Source organism: Gossypium hirsutum, chromosome D07 (genome assembly GCF_007990345.1).
Source record: "Gossypium hirsutum isolate 1008001.06 chromosome D07, Gossypium_hirsutum_v2.1, whole genome shotgun sequence".
NCBI classification, from domain to species: Eukaryota; Viridiplantae; Streptophyta; class Magnoliopsida; order Malvales; family Malvaceae; genus Gossypium; species Gossypium hirsutum.
In genome coordinates this window covers 7,056,874-7,075,095 of record NC_053443.1, presented here as the reverse complement: position 1 = coordinate 7,075,095, position 18,222 = coordinate 7,056,874, and the positions used below count along the sequence as shown (strand labels likewise).

The 18,222-nt window shown below is 32.1% G+C and overlaps 1 protein-coding gene across 1 annotated transcript; it reads right to left on the bottom strand.

Annotated features, from left to right (window-relative positions):
• Positions 1–9,519: 9,519 nt before the first annotated feature.
• Positions 9,520–13,438, bottom strand: LOC107953352 (disease resistance protein RPS2). Its single transcript, XM_016888640.2, has 2 exons — positions 13,149–13,438; positions 9,520–12,676 (listed from the first exon to the last, which is right to left on the bottom strand). The coding sequence occupies exon 2, from the start codon at positions 12,669–12,671 to the stop codon at positions 9,723–9,725; it is 2,949 nt and encodes a 982-aa protein (XP_016744129.1). The 5' UTR covers positions 12,672–12,676; positions 13,149–13,438; the 3' UTR covers positions 9,520–9,722.
• Between the last annotated feature and the right edge of the window lie 4,784 nt (positions 13,439–18,222).

Sequence of the window (18,222 nt, the reverse complement as noted above, 5' to 3'; positions counted from 1 at the left end):
TACCTGACTACTTTGGAAAAGTTACGGAAGTTTAGTGACTAATCGATAATTTTCTCCTTTCCTCGTTTATCTTTGGGTTCTTGATCTAAAATACAAATTTATTCATTCATCAGCATCTAATTCAATTCTAATTTATTTCACAATTTATACCCCTTTAATTTTCGAAATTACACTTTTACCCCAAACTTTACAGTTTTTACAATTTGGTCCCTACTCAATTAACCCCTTAATTGATCTAATTTTTCTCAATTAACACCCTGTACAACTATTTTATACTACTATATAGCCTTTTATATTCAAAAATGCAACACCAAACCCTAATTCCAAACTTTTTCACAATTAGGTCCCTTAAAATCAATTTCTATAAAAATTACTTAATAAAATCATCATATAATAAAATTAAAGCTATAATTTCATGTTCATTCATCATAAAAATTCAGAATTAATCAATGGTAACTCTCAAAATCAGCCATGAAATCAAAAACTAATGAAACAATTAGTTAGACCTAATTGTAAAAGTATCAAAATCACAAAGTTAGAAGAAATAATCAATAATTAAACTTACATGAGTCAAGTATATGAAAAAACAGCTTGTTTCAGACCTCCTATGGCGTTTTTTCTGATAAATTGTGAAGAAATCTCTAGATTTTTCACTTTTGTCTTTGTTTTATATATTTAATTTGTAAAGTTTCTAATTTTGCCCTTGTTTCTCCTTACCTTCTTGCTGATTTTTCTTGCCCAACCCTCCAGCCCATATAATTTGGGCCTAATTGCCTTTTAAATCCCTCCTCATTAGTCACTTAAGCTATTTAATCACAATTTAACAAATTTTACACTATTTTTAATTTAGTTCTTTTTAGTTAATTGACTATCCAAACGTTAAAATTTTCTAACTAAACTTTAATACCAACTCAATGACACTCTATAAATATTTATAAAAATATTTATAGCTCGATTTATGGGTTTGAGGTTTTGTTACCTCATTTCCGATTCTAATTATTTTAATATTTATTCCTAGTATACTATTCACTATTTCAAAACTTTTCCTAACTTCACATTTAACTTATACTCACTAAATTAATAATTTTTTAACAGAATGACCAGTTTGTTCTTTGATCTAGCATATAGGGACTAATGTGCTCATTTTTTTAAGTAAAGAAGGAAAAATACAATTCAACTTTTAATACAAAAACATTTATGATACTTTTACGGATTAATAGTAAAACAGAAAAAAAAAGTGAAAGCGTATCATTCTAGATTTATGAGAAGATATTAGTGTATTTTCAGTTAATATATACATATGTATATGGTTATAATATATTCATTACTATAGTACGGTCTAGTTGCAAACTTTATTATCTCTTCCATTTCATTAATTTAAATAACCCTAGGTAATGTAGCTATCTCAAAATACGTGAAAGTGTGGATGGAGGCACTATTAACCTACCTGTCTCATGATTAACAGCAATTAGTCTTGGATTTTTTTTATACTATATACTTATTTTATGCACTTGGTGGTTAACATGTATAGAACACGAGGGTATGCCCCCCTCAATTTTTTATACTTCTTTTTGGAATGTGTCCATTATCTTTTTAACATTTTTATTTCTTATTTTCATCTTAAAAATTATAATACAATAAAATTTAAATTTTAAAATAAAAATAAAATTATATTTGATTAAAAGTATCATAAAGGCCCATGTATTAGGAGTTGAATTGCATTTTATCCCCTCTTCTTAAAAAATTGGCAAATTAGTCCATAAACATTAGATCGAAGAGCAAAGTAGTCATTTTGTAAAATTTTTATCTATTTTTACTGTTAAAAGTTGATCATTATACATCAACATGAGGTGCATGTATCACACCATATAACTATCAGGTTATTCCGTCTTCCATGTCAATTTTTAACAGCACAAATGAATGAATTTTTTAACAAAAAAATGATCAATTTGTTTTTTAATTTAACGTATGGAAACTAATTTACACATTTTTCAGCATAGAGAGTAAAACGCAATCTGATTTCTAATACTAGAGTATCCATGATACTTTTACAGATATTACAATGTGAATGAAAAACGTTATGTAATAAATATATTATAAAAAAATCAATATAAATAATAAATGGAGTTGGTTTAAATACTGTTTTTTTACTAAGGGTTTAAATATTGTTATGTATATTTTTATTTTTCTATAAAAAATATATAAGATGATAAAAATATTTTTAAAATAATACAATTTAATTTGTAAAATAAGGATCTATTCATTATTACTCAACTGAGTTAATGTTCTGTTAATTCAGAAAACTAAACACAGTAAAAATTTTAATATTAATAAAGATATAGAAAATATTATTTTAATTTCATAAAAAAAAAAGTTAATAAAGGATTAATAATTTGAAACGAGGAGAGCAATATTTTATTATGAAGCGGGTGTGCCCTATTGATCACTAGGTCAACTTAGCCGGTTTCTTTAGTCAAAAGAGAGAGAGAAAAAATCCTTAAAGAATAAAAACATTTTCATTTTTATTCTTCTCACTTGCATCGGAAGCTGAATAACAAGGTGCGTGGGACTGGTCGGCCATGCCATGTGCTAAAAAACGTCCTTAGAAATTCCGATATTTAATTTAGCTAATTTATTTAATTATTCTTAAAATTAATATTTAATAAATTTGACTTTGAATATATTATTAAGAAATAATTTTATGTAATTAATGAAATTTTGATATTGTTAACAAAAGTTGAAGCTTGTGCTTTGAAAGTGTAAACGAATGAATAAGTATATATATATCTCTAAGAAATAGTTTAAAAATAATATTTGTTGTTTTATAAAGTATAGATTATAATCAACAAGTGCTGATTACAATAGTAAGATACATTTACTTTAAAAAGAGTATGTGACTTTGAACTATAAAACAGGCATGAGGAATAAAAAAATGTATGCAAATTATCGTAACAATCACTCAACTATTAATATATTTTTTTACTCAACTATAAAAAGTTACAAAATGGTTATTCAACTATTCAATTTTGTCTTTTTTGGTCACCAGCCATCTAACGATAGATTAAAATTGGTATAATAGCAACTTTAACCCTTAACATTTATAAATTATGTCAATTAGTGCCGATTCTAAAATAATTTAACCCTTAACATTGACACATTATGTAAATTCTTTTTTTGTAGTTTTGTTTTTCTTGGTGACATTTAGGGTTGATTTTAAAATAATGAGAAAAGATAAAATTTATTATATTGGATTTTTCATTGTTTTCATTTTTTTTGGGTCTATTTTCAATAAAATTTAGTTGATAAATTTATTTTTAAATTTTTTAGGTGAAAAGACCACAAAGGAAAGCAAAAGTGCCAAAAAAAAAGAGAGACCAAACTACACAATATGTAAAATGTTGAGGGTTGAATTTTTTAGAATGAAGACTAAATTGACACAATGCATAAATATTGAAAGTTAAAGTTATAATTATACTAATTTTAAAAGCTATCACCATTAACTAACCGGTAACGAAAATGATAAAATTAAATAATAGAGTAATTAAAAAACTTAGTCTAAAAAAATAGTCTTACATTGTAGATAATTGGACATAGTGAAATGTAAGGTGGGGACGGTTTTGCAAAACTTTCCACAACTAAGCCGTCCAAAGCTTGAAAAGTGGGAAGGGCCGACCAACGACCCATTTAGCTTCATACACATAAATATTATATTATATTGTTTGTTTCGTGGAATAAACAAGGAAATTTAATTTTTGGGTGTGACCAAACATCCATTTTCCCATCACTATATCTCCCAAGTTGATAGCATAACTCAAACTCAAATATGGCTACTTCTAACTCATGGAAACCCTAATAATCTACTTATTATTATGGCAAAGGTTTTCCAAACATACATTCATACCAAATTATTCTCCTTATTAACAAAATCCGCATCACTGCCACCGCCTCCACCTTTGACGATTATCGACATTGAATCAGCCACCGAACCGATTTCATCCCAAGTCCATGATCCACAGAATTACTTAGCTTGGGAAAAACAAATCGTAGCATTTTGTTTGGGAGCTTCCATTGAAATAGCTATCTTGTTCGCCGAAATTGGTCCTCAACGATTCCCGGTGACGTTCATCCTTGTTTCGGTTGCGATTATGTTGGCATTCACTTGCATATGTGTCGGGAAATGTTATATGAATTCCAAGTTTCATGTGATGGCTCGAAAGTTAGAAGAGTTGGGAGGGTTTTTCATGGTGACGGCTTTTTTTATAGCAATAGCAATTCCATTTCCATTGTGGTTACAATGCTGTACAGGGACTGCTTACGCCATGTTTTTAGTATCCATTTTAGCCTGCAATTTCTTTTAACTCAATCTTAAAGCATGTACAGTAATATTATCAGCTCAATGGTGATTTCTTAAGAAGGAAAAGATTATAACAACTGTATATGCATGCGTCTCAATAAAGCAATAAAAATTATATATATTTCAAATTGATGATAAATTTAATTATTTTTTAACAAATGTTAGATGCATTTGATTGCACTTCTAAAGAGATTTTAAATTCGAATATTAAAGATGACATTGTTAAAAGAGTCCATCACAAACTCTTAAAGGATTAGTTTTCATTAGCCGTAAAATAGACATAAAAATACCTTGATCATAAAAAAAGAACTTAAACCACATAATGATACATAAATTATATCTTTTTTTCTCAAACTGGTCCCTAAATTTTTTTTTCTGGTCACGAGTAGGGGTGTTCAATCGGTTAACCGACCCAAACTAGCATTAACTGAACTTTTAAAACCCTTAATCGTTAACCGAACCAAAATTTTTTCAAAAAAACTTAATTGAACCGAACTTTTTCAATTAATTTGGTCGGTTAACCGATTATTATTTTTTTGTGTTTTGGTTAAAACAAATATAAAACATATAAAAAATTAATTGAATTAATCGAATTTAATATATGTAAAATGTATATAAAAAATATAAATTTTTGATTAATTCAGTTAATTAACCGATTTCGAATAGAATTAATCGTTAACTGAACTTCCAAAAAATTATTAGCCGACTCACGACTGAATTAATTCGGTTAACAGACTGATTAACCGAATTAATTCGGTTCGGTTGGTTAAATCGGTTTTACTCGAAATTTGCACACATGAGTGATATCTAAACTATACTTTGTTACCAAAGTGAAACCTAAATTATACTCCATTACCCAAATCATCCTAGCCATTAAAAAATCTTTTACTCAATCATTTTGGCATCTGACAATTTTTAACTAAAAAAAATCCAGAAAACTGTTAAATATTATTTGCTTATGTTTCTTTTAAAAAGAACTTATAAATTCATCTCTTTTATTCTTTAGCCAAAACTTTAATGACGGAAAATTCAAGAATTTATTAAAAAACTCATTCAAACTCAGATTTTGGCAAGCTTCTTTTTTGTTTTTTAAAACTTTGATTTCGTTTCTTTTCTCACCTCGATTCAAAATCTATGTATTATTTTTTTTGGAATTAACTTTCTTCATACTTTTTTATATGCTCTCCATAAAAAGTAAAATAATTAATATTAGATAAGCCTCTAAAATAATAATAATAAACTAGATAAAATATGAAATCCAAATACTAAAAAAGAAGTTTAGTCATAAAAATTATTAAGGGAATTGCAAATGAAAAGTTATCTAACAATTATAAAAAGTGCATTAAAGAGAAGAAAGACTGCAGGGGATGAGATGTTGTAAAAAAATGAAAAAAAATTTTAATTAGTTTAATTTTGTTATAATTTAATTTAAAAGAGTCACATGTCACCAAATGATTAGTTAAGAGATTTTTTTAACACTTGGGGTAGTTTGGGTAACAAAGTATAGTTTAGATGCCACTTTAGATAATATAATATAATTTAGGTACAATTTATGACAAAAAAAAGTTTAAGTACTAACTTGAGAAAAACAGAGTGCTTGAATGGAAGAGATATTTGCAATGGCTATTAAAGGTGGCACTACGATGAACACAACAAAAATAGGGCATGCAAATTTGTTAACGTAGTTAATTTTCCCTACGTCTATAGAGCTTAGCTTAGTGAATAAATATATTATCTTTAATCCTAATACAATAACTAATTTAAGTACTATTATACTCTAATATAACACCTCACTTTTGTACCTAAAGATCTAGATCACTCACCTTTAAATTCTCCCTTGAGAACTTGGGCAGTAAACAAAACATATTTTCTCTCTCTATACACACAAGTTTTGAGTTGAGAATTGACTTAGAAGTTTGGAGTCAAAATTATTAATAATTTCAAAAAGATGTTACAATCCTTGGATATTTCTTGATTACAAAGAAAATTTCCTTTGATTTTTCTCTTCAGTTGAGCTTCAATCTAAGGGTTGTCAAGACTAGATATTAGATGGATGCGAGTTGTTTCAAGGTGTTGGAAAAATTCAGTTAAGAAAATGATTTTCAGTTATAAAAGAAGTTTAAAATTTTTCTAAACAAAGTCGGTTTGTAATATTTATAGTAATAAACTTTTCTAAAAAAATTACTTGTACTATTTGCGAGATGGATTTAAACTGTGGCTTTCAACCGAACGACCTTCTCCAGTATCCTTGTACCCTGAATTGCATCAAGTGTGGGCTCAAGCAACATGAATTAAACACATAACAAGAAACGATTTTATTACTTTCAGTAAGAAAGTAACTCTCTCAATAAAAACTGGTAGAAATCGAAATTCTTAGAAAATAGAATTTATTCTAGAAAATACATTCTCACTACTTTATGGTGGAATAACAATATATGAAATTTTATGTGTCAATAGTTCTATCGGTGTCGTCTATTTATAGGGAGAGATAAGAAATTCTGGTTGAATAAAAATTACACAGATATAATATTTATTCAATAGAAAATACACTCCTACACTAAGTAGAGTAGGGGTGGGCGACACACCCTAGATAATAACACTAAGGTTATCGTCCATCCCATGCAATATGAGGAGATTTGAGTCTCTCCTGCATTGGATCCAATTATATATGCTTATTGGACTTTGAATCCAACACTTTATAATTTAATCTAACCCGATATTCGTTTTATATTTTCCAAAATAAATATTATTTAATTAATCAAATTAACTAAATTAATTCTCAATTAAATAATTTTCTCAATCCAATTTTAATTTCGTTAAAGTCATGACAATTTTACTGTATAAGAATTTATGAGGAAATATATTTAATTTCCACATTCAACAGACTCATAATGAATAATTAATTTAATTTTAATTTTTAATTTCAATTAATTAATTAATTAATAATTTGAAAATTTTAAATTAATTCTCAAATCATTTCTATACTTAGTGAGAAAATGCATTCATTTGTGAACGCGACTCATTTCTCTAACTTCATAATTTCCATTCATTTTTATTCATTTGGTTTTACATGCAATTCATTTTTGTTTCAGCGAGCTAACGGAGGAATTGATTAAACATATATAGTTATGTCTTTGTGACTAAATAAGTTAATAATTAATAGACGAAAAATTAGAACTTAATTAGAAATTATTTGAGTCCTAATTATATATTTCCAAAGGGTCCCTCTACTAGCTCGTTGAAACCGTAAATAAATTGCATGTAGAATCAAATGGATAGAAATGAATGAAAACGATGAAGTAAGAGAAATATATCACGTTTATAAATAAATGCATTTTCTCGCTAAGTATAGAAATGACTTGAGAATTTATTTAAAATTTTTAAAATTATTATTTAATTAAATAATTGAAATTCAAAAATTAAAATTAAATTTATTAGTCATTATGAATTTGTTGAATAAGGAAATTAAATATATTTCCCCATAAATTCTTTTACGATAAAATTGTTATGACTTTAACAGAATTAGAATTGGGTTAAGTAAATTATTTAATTGAAAAATTAATTTAGTTAATTAAATAAAATAAATAATATTTATTTTAGAAAATAGAAAAATAAGTATTGGGTTGTATTAAATTATAAAGTGTTGGGTTAAAAATCCAAAAAACACATATAATTGGACACAATACATAAGAGGAGTAAACTTACCCCTCACGAACATGAGGAGCGCCAACCCTAAGGGAAAATAAGAGTGTGTGTCACCCCCTCTCTCGGAGTTAGACTGGGAGAGTGTTTCGTATGTAAAAATAATATTTATCAAGGGCTTGTATAATCAGGATTTTTGTACTTTCCTCCATAAATAGAGAGCACCAATTGACTTAAAAATATACTTAAAGAAATATTAGAGTTATCGTTATTATGTCAGAAAGTAGTGAGAATTTATTGACTTAAAATAAATTCTATTTTCTGAGAATTATAATCTTTACCGGGTTTTATAGAGAGAAATTACTTTTCTACTGAAAGTAATTAATTCATTACTTTTCTGTCATTTGGTTCATGTTGTTTGAGTCCACACTCAATGCAATTTGTGGTACAAAGATAGTGGAGAAGACTGTTCGATTGAAAGTCAAGTTTGACTTGAATTCGTTTCACACAAAACACATGTAATATTCGATTGGCATTTATTATTATAAATATCACAAAACGGCTCGGCTTTGAAAATTTTCAAATCTTTCGTTGTAATTGTAAAACCATTTTTCTTAATTGATTTTTCCAAAGCCTTTTTTGCTTCCACTCCTCGATTGAACTAGATCGAAAGGTGGCTCTTCTTTAGGATGGATATGGCATTCATTTGAATTTCTTCAAGTTTTTCAGTTTTTTTAGAGATCTTTAAAGAGATAGAATGGCTTGGGATGCCCCCTTTTACTTGAATAAACAAGAGTTCTTGTAGAACTTTTCCATTTGAGTGTTCTACAAGAATTGAACTCTTTTATTTATTATATTTCTAATTTAATTAATTAATTAATTAGAGATATGTTGGGGATTGACCCGTGTAAATAACGAGATAGTAAAAGTGGAGAAGAAGGAACACAAATATTTTACGTGGAAAACCCTCAAAGAAGGGAAAAATACCACAAGCAAATGAGGCTTCGACTTTTCACCAAAAGAGTAAACAAACGAGAGTACAATATGAAAAAAATAAACCTAAATGTATTAAACGTACATTACCCAAAACCCTGAATACAAAACTCAAAATTTCAAAGAACAAACTAGTAAACAAAACCCTAAATCTCATAAATCACTCACAAAAGGGGTATAATACTTTCAATTTACTAAGAAAACTCTCACCAAAACTCATATGAGACTATATTTTGTCGCTCTCAAAGAAAAACCCTTACTTATTGACATATTAAAATAGAGATACAATGACCCCTCTAAATAGGCTAATATTAGAGTTCTAATCATACTAAAATATCACTGGAATAATACTGTCAAATAGTACAACACGTTGTGATGTCACAATTTCTCATTCGCATACATCAAAGGTATTAAAGAATGCTACTTTGGTTTGGATATAGGAAGGTGTACTTATGGGGTGATAAAGCCATAAAGCTTAATGGATATTGAAGAGGGCAATAGTGAACTTTTTCTCTTGGAACAAGTTCAAATCCTCGGAATATTATCCCGAGCCCAAATATAAGTTTTTTAGCTAAATTCATACTTGAAAACTAACATATTTTACAAGAGTCAGCAAAACTACTTCCATCAATGGCAAGTTTAAACAGATGAAAACAACACAACACAACACAACATTACATACATATATCATACATCAATCTATTTCACATGAACAAGAAAAAAAAAACCGACTTTACCTTAGATTGCAGATCAGTTGAAGCTGTTCTTTGACACCGTTTTCCGGCCAATATAATGCTTCCCACCATACCTTTTCTGTTTCAATGGATTTCAGTTTTGCTACTTTGTCTTTATCAAAAGGTAGTGATTTCAATTCAGGACACTTGTAAACTTGAAGCTCTTTCAATGAAGGCCAAGTTAATGACATATCAACCGATAATGTCCTTAGCTTAGGCATCTCAATCAGTATCAAAGTCTCTAGAGTCGGAAACACGGTCGAAACTTGTTCATCGATTAGCTCTTCCATTTTGACGCAGTTTTGAATTACTAGTTTCTGGAGTTTTGATAGTTGTTGAATCACCCCGTGAGAGAAAAGTTTTCTCAACATTGGACAGCTTGAGACCACTATTGTATGCAATTTGGAAAGGCTTTCAGTCGAAAGGGTGCCCCGAAAAACGGTTTGCAAACTCTGCAAATTCGTTAAATGCAGTTGTTCTAGTTTCGGTAGGATGATGCCACCTTCGACCATGTCACCGTCTGCAATGGTAGTCATTTTGTTACACTTTTCGATTAGACAGCCACGAATGCGGTTAAAGCTAGCAACATTCACAAAATCCAGTAGACTTGTGATATCTTTGTGTTCAACCAATTCTAATGCATCAGTTTCAGGAAGCAGATCACAAATTATCGAGTTATCACCGTGGTTGCCTTGGCAATATCCTAAATACCTATCGATTTTGTACTTAAAGTACTCGAGGATTTGAGGACGTTTCCAGTTTCGGCAACCAACAAAGAACCGGAAGGAAGTCAATTGTTGCCGGTCCTTCCATGATGGACTATGCTGCATAAATGTCTTGAGAACTTCTGATTTCGGGAAGCAAATCCGAAGAGTAGTTAGATTCTTCAAGGTAGCAACCTGACTCATTATATCTGCAACTTCCTTGCACCAATGATCGTAAGACCGCACGTCGATCATTAGTTCTTCGAGTTTGGCAAGAAACGGAATCACATTGCAATCGATGTCCATATCATGACAACCATTGGGATTGCTAGATTTATAGTAAGACACTCTCAAGCACCTTAAGTTCACCAGTTTTTGGATATGAAACGGAATGAAACATATCCTGCAGCCTCTAGTATCGAGCACCTCGAGACGAAAAAGTTCTCCGACTTCGGGCGGCAACACTGTTAAATGGATGCAATTGTTTAAGTAAAGCCCCTTGAGACATTTTAACTTTGCTAAAGATGATGGAAGTGATTCAATCCCAGTTCCATATAGATCCAACACCAACAGTGTCTTCATATGCTCAAAGAAAGATTGTGGGATTTCAGTCAAATTTGGATTTCTCTGCAGTAATAGTGACAAAAGTGTGCTACAATCCGGGCTATCGGGCAAGTCTCGTAACTTTTTGTCTATCATGGCAATCCTCTTAGATTGTTGCCAATCATTTTCTTCTAAGAAATCCGATGAATCTTCACTCATTCCGGTGAAAAACTTACAATCCGGATCTTGCGACGAAATGTATAATGCGACCTGTCGGATGCTGTTGTTCATCGAAACGTAAATCATCCTTTCCCCTTTCTCTAGCAATGATACATTAGTCAAATGCTTCAATGTGTCGTACCCTTCGTCGCGTGCATCCTGGAATCTCCTCCGCTCATTGGTGCCGCCAACGAGTCCTTCGGCAGCCCAACACTCAAGTAAATAGTCGGTATAAATCTTACTCTCAGCTGGATACAATGCACCATATAAGAAGCATTTTCTTTTCTGATCATCCTTTAGTTGATCATAACAGAACTTCAAGAACGAATGCAGTTCCGTTAAGCCAGGGATCTCGATCTCGGGCCATTTTTGTAGGTCTTTTAATCCTTTCCTCCATTCAGAAACACTATCTTTTGACTTGAAAGCGCCTGCAATTGTCTTGATCAGAAGTGGAAGTCGAGCACATTCTTTAGCTACAAGCCGAGCAATCGGTTCAATATCAGGAAGATCTATAACATCACTTACCATCTGCTGAAACATCATCCATGCCTCGTTCGGTGACAGCGGCCGAACCTCGATCAATCTATCTGCCAGCGAAGAACAAACATGACGAAATTCAGTCGTAAACACCACTTTGCTACCATTATTGTTGTCTGGGATTCCAATATCTTCCAACTCAATTGAGTCCATCACCTCATCCAAAAGCAGCAAATACTTCTTGCCTTTCAACTCTTCTGATATCGTTCTCGCCACATCCTCGGGATGTACAACGTCTTCCGATTTTAACTTAAGTCGCCACGAAATATCCTCCTGCAACTTCTCTTCACTCCTTTCACTACAAACATTCGCCCAAATAACTATATCGAACATTTTGGCAATTTCTTCATGGTTATTCAAGTTCTTCATTATTGTTGTTTTCCCTACTCCTAATGTACCCCAAATACCAATACCCTTAAATTTATCATTTCTTAAAAGCTCCAATACTTGCTCCAATGGCCTCTGAAGACTAGGAAACCCTTTGATCTGAGGTGCATTCACCTTTAAAACAGGTTCAATCGGCTTATCAACCAAAAAACCTCCAAGAAACTTGCCTTCTTCCACAAGTTTCTGAATTTCTTCACATATTCTCTCCAATTTCCCACTATAATTCGATCGTCGCTTGAGATGAATGTACCGGTATGAAAGCTTTTGATCGTCTTGGTATCGATCTTCCAATATCTTTGCATTCTCAAGTGTCTTGTTAACACTGCGAAGCCACACATCGTAACTGCTAGTAGTTGTCTTCTTCATTTGATGTTTTTGGACTTCCTTCTCGTAATCATACCTCAAAGCCTGGAGCTTCACCGCTTCGTTTTTCAACTTTTCGTAGTTTTTCTCCATGCTTTGCGATAAATTGACCTTGGTTCTAGCATAATTAGTTACATCTGCACCAGCCTGCGTTATGATTTCGGAGATGCAAGAAGCTAGTATGTTGTCTGCCATTGATCCTGCAACAGCAGCAACAAGTTCACATGTAAATAAAGTTAGAACCAAGAAAACTTTGTAGAACCACACCCGACCTGCAGACGCGTACGAGACAGTCGAGTCAAAAAAGACAAAATCCTAGCAAATTGGATATGGGGTATCAAAGAAAGTATACAAGCAGATGGTTAGTGTATGTATGGATGACCATGTGTGGAGGCTAGATACCATAAACATCGTCCTGTATATAATTTTTTCGGAGACCGAGCTATCGTAAGTTTTACAGTTTTACCACATAAAATCTACTGATGCTGGGCATAAAAACATAGAATTATTTGCCAATTGACATATAGTTATGTTTCAACATATTCCCTGTAAAATTTGCAGACTAATGATGTAATTATGGCGACAACAACAGAAATTGCAAGCAATAGATTAGATCCTGAGAAAACAGAGGAAAATTTAGAACAGATTTGAGATAAGGATGATGCAACTAACCTGAGTGTGCAGAGGGCTCAACTACGGGAATCTATCGTAAGTTGTGGTCAGGGATGAAGCGAAGGAAGTGGATCATCAAAGAGAGTTGACTCAGAGGGACCGAAGCCTCTCACCAAGGAAAGAAATTTCCTTAATTTTATCAGTGGGTTATTCGGTAGGGGGCGAAATAGCAAGGAAGAAAGCGAGTGGGGACTGTTTAAAAGTCCTCAAAATCTCCGTTGGTTTTACACTAAGGGTCCATTTCTTTTTCTTTATTTTTCCTTAAAAGGGATGAGCATCTATCTCCATTGACTTCATATTAACTTGCCAAGGACACGTATTAGACAATAAGGGTAATGCAATTATTACATGTATGTTTTGTACGATTATCAATGCAAGAGTCCCTGGTGGGCCTCCATTCATCCCCATAGTCATAATTGAGGTGCGGGGACTTAGCATTGTGGGGCATAGGCTGTCGAGTGGCACAATGCACAATTCCAGGTTCAGCTTCAGCATTTTATGGTTCAACCTGGGGAAGCCGTAGTAGTGAATTTTCTGTATGAAAGATTGAATTGTCATTGCTACGAGCAAGGCTTGATAATGGCAATTTACAGCTCCAAAAGTATTCCACAATACAATGACAAATTAACGAATAGGAGCCTTCTTACTAGACTTTCTTTCACAGCACGTAATTCAATAAGGAAATGAGACAATATTCCTCTACATTTCACACCTCCATCTCCTTTTTAAGTTTGACAAAAGTTGGTATGACAGAAATCAACCTTCAGAATATTACTCAGATCTTCAAGAACTATGAAAACTGAACACTGGACAAAGTTTAAATGGTAAACAATGTGCAAATCTAATTACAAACAATTGTAACTTTGTTACTCAGATCTTTGGCCCAGATAACATAGAGGGTAAAACTATTGAAGTAAATGTTTCCATCGCTCTACTTCTTATTCTGGTTACCTACAACATCAACTGAGTCCTCAAAAAGCTTCACCACTCCTTGCATATTCAATTTGAAAGCACCATGCAGCAATCTTCATCATCTCCACAACTTGGGCTGTAATCGCTACGCTTATCAACTAAATCCATGAGTCGCCTTCTTCTTGCTTTCTCCTAAATAGTCTTAATAAATACCTATCTTCCTCGTTCTAATGTCAAGGGTCAAAGTGCAAAGTCCGTGACCATGGCACAAGATGCGTCCCATGGAGGTCTATCGATTAGATGGGGAACATTAAGCCCACGAGAACTGGCCCGATTCAAAGAACTGTTAGAGAAGCCTGTCAGATTGAAGCCTAGTTGGCCCGATAATGAAGATATGACAACTTAGGCTATTTTTAGTAAGTAGGGGAATCATATCTTGTAGATTTGATATGATATGATATGATATGATGTAATCTTGTAAATCCCCAAAATTAAGGGATAGGCTAATCTCGTCCATCGATGTAAATTAATCTTGACCGTCGGTTTTGGGGGAGCTCAACTATAAATAGAGAGTCTCCCCTTTACTTGTAAATCATTCCATTGTACTTGAATTCTTAAGAGTAATAGAATTCTGAGAGCATTTACTCAAATACTTTGTGTGCGTTCTTTTCTGTGGCTTTCTGTTGTTCTTTGTGACTTCTTTTGGCATAAGTTTGCTTCAGCTATATAAATTGGTGCGTTGGAGGACTTCTAAAAGAATCATCACTTGAGTAAAGGCTGACTTGGGCGAATTTGGACGAACGGATCGCCTAAGGCCGCACGGATTGCGAGACGAAAGATCTAGCCCCGTGACAAGTGGTATCTGAGCTATTGGTTCGAAGGCACCGTTGGGATGTCGAAAGAAGTTGTCAGTTAAAGTGAGCCAATGGAGACCCGTGGAAAGGCCAGAAAAGTGAGTCGGTCAAGGAATTTATTATCAGCTTTGGAGGGTTGAGTTGTCACTCTCGAAGAGTCCATGGGGACGTCAAGGAGAGGATCGACGAAGTCGATGATAGAATCAATGATAGGTTGCAGTTCATGAAAAAGCAGCTCAGGGAATATGTGTGGGATACTATCAGTTCCTCGAAAAATAAGCTGGCTAGGAAGGATAATGCTCTCGAGGTTATGGTGACAGCTTTGAAGGAAGAGATCAATGAGCTTAATGGGGAACTCAAGATTTTCAAGGCTGCCATGGGTAATGGAATGTTGGCTTCGAAGCTGAAGCAGCAGGCAATAGATGTGCCCAAACCGAAAGCGTTTAAAGGGGCAAGGTCCGCAAGTGAAGTGAACAACTTTTTTTTGGGCAATGGAGCAATACTTCTATGCGATGAGCATCGAGGATGATTGTAACACCCCTAACCCGTATCTCTCGCCGGAACCGAGTTAGGAAGCATTACCGGAGTTTACAGATCAAACAGACAGAAATTTTAAACATTTCATATCATCAAAACAAGTCATCAAAGTATCATTTTAATCCGAATTATAAACATACCAAATCCAAATCAATTTGCCTACTTCATGAGCACTTAAACATATAATTAAATTCACATGCACCTATTTAGATTTAGTTTAATTTACCATGCCATAATATAACTTCAAAAACAAACACATATTTATACGTATAAAACCAACCAAAATTAAACTTATAACCTCATTTACAATCAAATCATAAAATAACTATTATTTAGACACCCTAGGTACATGCCGACACAAAGGATAAACATTGCCACATTTGAGTTCGGGATTGCTGTTAGATGCTGAATCGGCGATCAAAGTACCTAAACCGTGCACGAGAAACAAAACCATTCGTTGAGTAAAACTCAGTGGTATTTCTATAATCTGAATATTTAAATATAAGAAATTACAAATATACAATTGAAATATAAACACATATTAATATTTAATTTTTACAACAACCATATCATATTTCATTTGTTTCACAAATATCTCAATTCTCATACTTGCTATATAAATAGTTTTTCACAATTTATTTCACATTTTATTATACAATTGCAATATCCATTCCATAGTCATTTCATGAGTATATAACTCATATATTCCATATATTTGCAACATATTTCACATTCTATTTTCAATTCACTATTTCTCTTCCATTTCTCATACCATACCATTTCAATATCAATTATAAAACTTTATTATTCATTTACCCCTATTAACACGACTCGGACTCGGACTCGGACTCGGACGGATACACGGATCCAACCAAAACACACCAGTTTGGCACCCAGTGCCTCATCGGATAATTCAAAGTAATAAATTGACACCTAGTGTCTCATCGGTTGAACCGAAGTAAATTGGCACCTAGTGCCTCCTCGAATTAATCCAAAGTAGTAAATTGAAACCCAGTGTCTCATCGACTCGAAGTCGAAGAAATCCCTAAACTCTTCAAATCCTATGGCATGTCATCTATATCCGACTCAGCTCGATACAGTTAATAGTGTTTAATTTCACTTTCCAATAATAATATCCAATATCATATTTGCACAATATTACATTTACACATATATATTCATAATATATATTCCAATTCAATTCAATCAATATAAATTAAATAATTTCATCATATACCAAATCAATCTATTTCAATTGCAAAACACAAATATTCTCACCTCAACACTTACCATATACATTAAATAAAAATTACAACAATTAATAACTAGCTTCGGATTATAGAAATACAAATCAGGAATTCCGAGCTATTCCACGTCGACTTTATCTTTCCCATTTTTAATCGAAGATTCCAGTACGACGTTATCTATGGAATTAAAACAATTAAAATTCATCAACACAATACAATTCAATTTCATATTGCATATTTCAATTTTTACTCAACATTTGTCTAAATTCCAATTTAGTCCCTAAACCGAAACTAACTTTATTTCTTTACATTTAATCCTATATTTTCATTTAATTTCCACTTTAAACTAGATTTAACTCCTAATTTCACTTAAATCCCTAAATTTTAAAATTTTCACAATTTAGTCCCTATTACTCAAAATTTACAATTTGTTCTAAAATTTAATCCTTTTTTCATTTCTAGCTTAAAAATCTATCAATTTAGTCCCTAATACTAAAATTATTCAACATAAACATCACTTAAAAACTTAATAATTTCTAAAATTTTGACATGGGTCGGGTAGTATTTAATACCGAGATTCCAAAAACATAAAAATTACAAGAAAAAAGGACTAAATTGACTAACCAATTGAGCTTGAAACTTTGAAACCCCTAAGGCCCTTTGTCTTTCTCCTTTCTCCATTTTTTCTTTTTCTGTCCTTTTTCTATTCTGTTTCGTTTGACTTTCTCTGTTTCTTTCTTTCTATTTCTTTTTTCTTTTTATTATTATTATAATATAATATAATATATATACTTAACATTTAAGTTTTAATATTATAATATTATAATATATATTTTTTAACTTTAAATTTTTATAATATATACACTTATGTCGCCTTAATTATGACCATTGGAATAATTGTTTCTTTAGTCATTTTAGTTTTTATTTAATCTATAATTCAACTTCCACCCTTTATACAATTTAGTCCTTATACCTAATTACTCATAATTCATACAAATTCACCTAACCAAAACCTAATTAACCACAAAACTAGCTTCGTAAATATTTTTAAATATTTACGAGTCTGATTTACAGTAACGAAGTCTCAAAAATGCATTTTTCAACACCCATGACTATCGGGTCGTTACAATGATGCCACAAAGGTAAATACTGTTGCTATGTATTTTACTGACGTTGCTTTGTTATAGTGGCGATGTAGGTCCACTAATGTGAGACGTGGTGGGACTAAGATTAGGACTTGGAAAGAGTTCCAAAATGAGTTCAAAGTATAATTTTACCCCGAGTATGCCGAGGATGAAGTTCGAGCAAAGTTGCGATGGCTTACGCAACGAGGCACGGTTAGGGAGTATGTGCAGGAGTTTAGTGAACTCATACTCTAGATTTCTGATTTGAATGAAAAGAAAACATTTTTCTCTTTTACGGATGGGTTGAAACCATGGGCGAAGCAAGAATTGCAATGTCGAAGAGTTCAGAAACTTACCAATGCCATTATGGTAGCGGAGTCCTTAGTGGAACTTGTTTCGA

What these genes read in the sequence shown, in the direction of transcription:
- LOC107953352 (XM_016888640.2), bottom strand. Translation starts at nt 12,671, where the DNA reads ATGGCAGACAACATACTAGCTTCTTGCATCTCCGAAATCATAACGCAG.